Genomic DNA, 6,666 nt, shown 5'->3' with positions numbered 1-6,666 from the left:
CAGCTCCCTATCCCTTCTACCATCTGAGGACACAAGGAAAGGTTGGCTGTTGCAAGAGGGCTTTTACCAGAACCTGACTATGCTGACACCCTGATATTGAACTTACAGTCTTCAGAACTGTGAGAAATAAATATATGTCATTTATAAGCCACCTAGTCTATGGTATTTTGTTATACCAGCCTAAATGGATAAGAACAGAGATCCAGTTCCATGGAGAGGTTAAGTAGGTGAAGACTGGAAAATATGTCAGGAAAGGATGGAAGAAGTTAGAAAAAGAGAAAGTAAGTTGGCTCCTGGCAGGAAGACTGGTGTGGGTATGATGAAGAGAGCAGAACCAAGTTTATGTGCTTAGGGCTGCCGAGTCTCAGACTCAGCTGGAATTTCTCCCCCCTCAGAGTCCATCCACTGGACCTTTGGCTGAGGGAACCAGCCCTCTGACTTGCACTCTAATCGGAGTTTGCTGGACTCAGTGACTTCCACAAGTAACTGAGGATGTGAGCCGAGAGCTGGGAAGAGGAAGAGGGAGAAGTCAGGTCCTAAGCTCATTTTCCTGCACACACACATCCCTACCCTGCTTCTGAAGAGTTTTTGCTGCTGACTAGCCCTCAAAACAGAACTAAAATGGGAAACTGGGTCTCTGAAGAAGTTTTGGCAACAAAGGATGGGGACCTAGACTCCTGGGTTAGAAAGGGTTCCAACGCAAATGGCCCCTGCCTATTTCTTGACTCCCACTATGAGATTTCTTTATTATCTTTTATTTAGCCCTAAGCAGTGGATGATGGGGTGAGTAGAATAATGACCATCTCAATTTCTCCTATGACTTCTTTATATTTCCCAGGAAAATTGGATCAGAGAAAGGAGCCCATCCCGGAATAAACTGACCCCTATGGGGTGTCAAGGGGGATAAACATGGGCCATTACCTGCCACTTTCAGCTCAATCACTGCTTCACTGTAGAAGGAGCCATATTGGATCACACAGCGATACTGCTTATTGTCAGAGGGTTGGACATTGAGGATTCTCAGGGTCACGATCCCCTTATGCATGGCATTTTTCATAAGCTGTGTCCTCCCTAAATACTCTCCCATGACTTTCTCAGGCTTGTCCTTCCCATCCTCATACAGGTGCACCACCTGGGAAGGTAAGCATTGGGTCCAGCTTATTTTCATGTATTTAATACTTTGACGAGGTGTGAGGATGCAGGGAAGCTCAGCTTCACCACCCAGCATGGCCACCACAGGTTCTTGGGGCCCTTGGACTTGGAATGCTCCTAAAAAGAAAATAGAGATAGAGTCAGGGGCAACAGGAGGCAGCATTTGGTCTGATGAAAGGGTGTTGACTACATACATGATTGGCTATTTTCATCATAACCAACTATTGGGGACCAGGTCTGAAAGGAGAGAGTTGCTGGATGTTGGGGGTCTCTTTTCTGACCTGAATATACACACAGAGCTAGTAGATAGTTGTAGATGTTGGAAATAGGAGGTCTAGGCCTTGCTAAATGAGGCAAGCAAAAGACTTAGGGCACAAATTTGAGAAGGCACTCACTTTTGGGGTATAGTTTCAGGGTCTGAAAAATCCTGAAAGCAAGTTCTCCTTTAAATCTTGAGCCCTAGCACTAGCTGGAGCATCATCCCATACAGACAAAGGTATTGAGTTTGATTCCCAATTAGGGCATATACCCAGGTAGTGGGTTTGATTACAGTCCCCCTTTGGGGCACATAGGTGAGGAAAACAATTGATGTTTCTCTTACATCAATGGCTCTCTCTCTCTCTCTCTCTCTCTCTCTCTCTCTCTCTCTCTCTCTCTTTCTCTCTCTCTCTCTCTTTCTCTTTCTCCCTTTAATGAAAAACATTTACTCATGTCAAAATTAAAAAAATAAAAACTGGGCCCTAAGCTCCTCACTTAACTCACCCTGTGGGGAGGGACCTGAGGAATGTGACTGCAGGAGATGGGAATAGGCATGCTGGCTCCTTCAGGTCAGGTTCTGTCCTTGTCAGTAGGAGGGAGGAATTCTGATGGCTCTGAATGGTTAGTTGGATGACTGTGTTGAGAAAAAATCTGAAGCAGCTCAGTGATAAAGATATGTGAGAATCATTGATAATGTTTGCCAGGAGCATGAGATGAGAAATTGGGGCATACAAGCTAATTTTTTCCAAAATTATTCTACATTATCTTGGGGCTCTAAGAACTTATGCTTCTTTATTACCATACAAGGCTCTTTTATTTTCTTTCAATCTTTGCTCCACCATACGCACCTTTGTACATTTGTACTCAGGTGTACACACACACACCACACACATACACACACACACACGCATCAGCAGGCCTGGACCAGGAGATACAAGTAAAAATGCCAGTACACTGCCTGATACTTAATAAGTGAAATAAAGTTAATTTTGTTACCTTTCCCAGGATCTCATAACATTTGTATTTTGTTTTGTTTTTCTTTTTTCAAAGCTTTGTTGTTGAAAGTAGCATTGTATTTTTGTCGAACTTTGTCTTCCAGCTTCCCTCCATTTCACCTTTTCCTTCCCCTTTCATATCAGAGAATCAGACTCCCATATAAGGATTCCTACCTGCAACCAATATGAACATCTGGAAGCAGAGGAAGAGTGAGTTGAGGCTGCCTTGATAAATTGAAGAGACTCGCTGCCTCCTCAGGTCATTGAGGCAGGGTGATCCCAAGGCGTTGTGCCCATGACTCATTGGAAAAGGAGAGAAACACTGTAATGAGGGGAGATATAAAAAGAGAACTCTGAGACTTAAGTCAAGGGGCAGAGAAAGAAAGGAACACAGGAATCTCACTATTGGACAGGTAAGGGGCTCATCTTATCTATGGGATTAAAGTGAAGGACAGAGTAAGATTCTTGCTCCTTTATGAGTGTTGGGACCCTTGATTTTCAGGACTACTCAGGGCACTCACACTTCCAGTCTTTCTGCTCCTTATGCATTTATGTCTGCTCCAACTCTGTCCTCTTTGCTGTTCCTCTTTACCCTACAGCTCAACTGCACCTCCCCCAGGGCCCTGTCCTGGATCCTTTTCTCATCCCACTTTATACTATAATCTCCCTATGAGATTTCTTATAATCTCATGGTTCCAGCTACTATCTACATGCTGATGACTCACTCCCAAATATACACGTTCTGTACATAGTTTCTGGTGATCCAGAGACAGGACCTTGTTTCTAGAGGGTCCAGGAGCTTAGGGGTCTCTACCTCATACCAACAGGAAAAGGAGGTTGCTTCTATCACTTCCAGCCTCAATCCCTCTCCTAGGAATTAGGTAGGCTTCTGATACCTCTTTCAAAAGATATAAATTAGTAGTAGTACCGAGGAAGAAGCTATAACACTACAACTGAGAATTTGGTGGTCATGTCTGTGAAGTTTGCCGCTCAGGGCCCAGGGCTCAGAAATCTTACAGCTCAGAGAGTGTCTAGGAAGGGCTGGCCCAAACAATGGAGAGGAAGACATTCCAAACGCCATGTTCTCTTTAAGTGGAGGGGCAATATGGTCGCTCTGTATGTGGGGGAATGGATCCTGAACTGATAGAGGCTTGTGGTATATAGTTATGTAAGGTCTTAAAGATCATGGAAACAACTTCAGGGATAAAACATATGTTACTTCTCCATGGATTAGATAACATTAGGCTCTATCCACTGAGCCAAACCGGTCAGGGTATCTCTTCAATTTCTTGATAGTCACCATTGGTAAGATATTTTAGTTGCATGAGTAAGTGACACAAATTTTAAAATCTTTTTCATTCCCACTCTTTTAAATTGTATTTAAAGAACATAACAGTTCTTTCTTTTCCTTCATTTACAAATGTAATGTTCATGAGTTATAGGGAGGAGAGAAAAAGGGCATAGAGGGGATAAATGGTGATGGAAAATATGAAATAAAATAAAATGAACAAATGTAATGAAATTTCTTGTAAACTTGAATTAGATTGAAAATCTGTGAAGTTTGCCGCTCAGGGCCCAGTGCTCTGAAATCTTACAGCTCAGAGAGTGTCTAGGAAGGGCTGGCCCAAACAATGGAGAGGAAGACATTCCAAACGCCATGTTCTCTTTAAGTGGAGGGGCAATATGGTCGCTCTGTATGTGGGGGAATGGATCCTGAACTGATAGAGGCTTGTGGTATATAGTTATGTAAGGTCTTAAAGATCATGGAAACAACTTCAGAGATAAAACATATGTTACTTCTCCATGGATTAGATAACATTTCTCAACCTTTTTAATATCATGGCAAACAGAGAAAATGATCTAATTTTTGGGGCTCACTATAGGAAACTGGAAGGAGATTAGGCTATGTGGGCTTCATGTAAAAATATGACACTTTTTGTATATTTTATGATTATAAGAAAAATTATAGAATTTATTAAGAAATATTTTAAATATAAATTTAGAAAGAATGTACTTAAAAATCTTAATTTTTTATATTTTTTGAGGTTGCTTGAATAAATAAAACTTTTATTTCTGATTGTATACTTGAAATGACTATAGATAATTATCAATGTTCAATTATAATTATCAATGATAATCTCTTCAACTTCTTTTTTAAAAAATATATATTTTATTGACAAGGGTTTTCGCTCAGCAGTTCCATGCGGAGGGACAGGCACAGGGTGAAACGATGAGGAATGGCTGTCAATGTAGGTGGGAGAGGGAAAGGCTGGTATATCCCCCATGTTTATCTGCATACTCACCCTCATTCAACAAGTCCTGATGGAATCAATTATGTACCAGACCTTGTTAGCAATCAGGTCCTGGAGTTTACAGTGGCTAATGAGACAGGCATGGTTCCTAAAATAGGGGAGAGACAGGGGCAAGAGTGAGGCACATCTTACTCCTGCTGGAGCAGTTAAATTGTATTTAAAGAACATAACAGTTCTTTCTTTTCCTTCATTTACAAATGTAATGTTCATGAGTTATAGGGAGGAGAGAAAAAGGGCATAGAGGGGATAAATGGTGATGGAAAATATGAAATAAAATAAAATGAACAAATGTAATGAAATTTCTTGTAAAACTTGAATAGATTGAAAATACAATTGAATTTTTTCTCTTCTAATCTTTAAAAATAAGTAGTTTTACTTTGTAGAATGTACATGCAATGTTAAGATAATCACATTGCAGTTAGTTTGCACGTATCAACTGCAAATTGACCACACACACACACAAAAATCTTATGTAAGTAAGGAAAGAGTTTGAGCCTTGAGCTTCACCAGAATCACTGCCTGGACTCTTTTTCCCTCCAATACACCCAGGTAGGGTCACATATGGGCACCTCCAGCACCTGCATTTTGAACTTTTCCTGTTGCTCTATGGGATCCATTTTCTGAAGGGCAGCAGCACTCAGTGCAGTTGGCTGAAGACTGAATCTAGGTGGTCGATCAAGCAGAGTGTGTAGTTGCTGTCACCAAACAGGTTGTCATAACTTGCTCTTTCCACTTGGTGCTCAGCTTGTAAAGCCATCTTAAGGGATCAACTGTGGGAAAATTGATATAAGACATCCTTTAAATTCATATAAGGGTGAAATATGAAGTCCTACTAGTATCCACATCTCTCAAAAGTATAGGAAAAATCATGTTAGGAACAACATTTTATGGCAACTATCTCACTTGGGCAAGAGAAGTTAACTGGTCCCACCTCCCCAACAGGACAGTGCCAGCTCCCCACCAGTAACAGGAGGGGACACTGTGGAAACAATGCAGAGAGCTAAGAAGCTGTTGAGAGAGCTTGTAGAGGAAGGTGGAGAAGATCTTAGCAAAGAGTTTGATGCTATTAATGCCGAGCTATTCAAATAGTTCCGTCTTGACCACAATCTCTTCATAAGAACTCACAGCAAAATTAAAATGCCCAATACAATTTCTCCAATTGTTCCTTTGTACTTCTTCCACACCACACATGGTATGTTTCCCAAAGGAAATGGTTTTGAAAAAAGGAAAGCAGGAGCAAGACTTACTGTACTATAAGGTCTCAGGAGGACCTGGAAGATGATGAGGAAGCTTGGGGTTCTCTTGGACAACTTTCAAGTGTCACCACCCCATCTCTAATTAGGGGTCCTACTTTCTAAGCAGGGATTTAGAGTACTTTGCTAGCTGTCAATCATAATTTTCTGGATCAGTCTGATGTTCTTGATAAATTCCTTCAAGGAATTCACTTGGTCCACCATGGCTACTTACTTAGGCTACACTGAAATCACCAGCTAGTGATTTTGTGTTAGTCTCCCCAAATCCCTTCAGTATTTGTAACTTTCTACTCTGAAAGTGAGAATCCTGGCTCTTGATCCTTAATATATTTATTCTTTGATCACCCTGACAGTATGAAGCCAATTTCTTACCAATGTTTCTACTCCTTCTCCTGCATGCCTTCCTCAACCCTCTCCGGCACTATGCTAGACATTCCCTGCACATGGGCCCCTCCTTACCTGGTGTGGGTTCTGGCATGTCCTACCCTTTCCTCACTGTGCTCTGGCTCTAACTCTCATTGGAGAACTCCCTCCCCCCATGGATTTTCACCTCCCTCATGTCAGGCTGCCTCCAGTTTGGAATCCCTTCACTACATGGGCTCTGACCCCTTGCTGGGGGCCAACTCCATTCCCCTTCTACACCCTGCCCCTCTGACTGCCAGCACAGATGTGAACTTTGCTATGCACACCTGAACA

General features: G+C 41.9%; 1 protein-coding gene across 1 annotated transcript in view; it reads right to left on the bottom strand.

The window, feature by feature from the left end:
• Positions 1-348: 348 nt before the first annotated feature.
• The window catches only part of LOC102755541 (butyrophilin subfamily 1 member A1-like), a 22,026-nt gene continuing 15,708 nt past the window's right edge, over positions 349-6,666 (bottom strand). Inside the window, exons 2-4 of the mRNA XM_015560811.1 lie at positions 2,580-2,727; positions 922-1,269; positions 349-506 (exon numbers count right to left, since the gene is read on the bottom strand). Of these exons, the coding sequence (XP_015416297.1) occupies positions 349-506; positions 922-1,269; positions 2,580-2,709 (636 nt within the window). The 5' untranslated portion in view covers positions 2,710-2,727. The remainder of the gene's footprint in view (positions 507-921; positions 1,270-2,579; positions 2,728-6,666) is intronic.

Source organism: Myotis davidii, unplaced genomic scaffold (genome assembly GCF_000327345.1).
Source record: "Myotis davidii unplaced genomic scaffold, ASM32734v1 scaffold576, whole genome shotgun sequence".
NCBI classification, from domain to species: Eukaryota; Metazoa; Chordata; class Mammalia; order Chiroptera; family Vespertilionidae; genus Myotis; species Myotis davidii.
The sequence above is the reverse complement of the archived record's forward strand: the minus strand, read 5'-3'. Positions and strand labels throughout refer to the sequence as shown.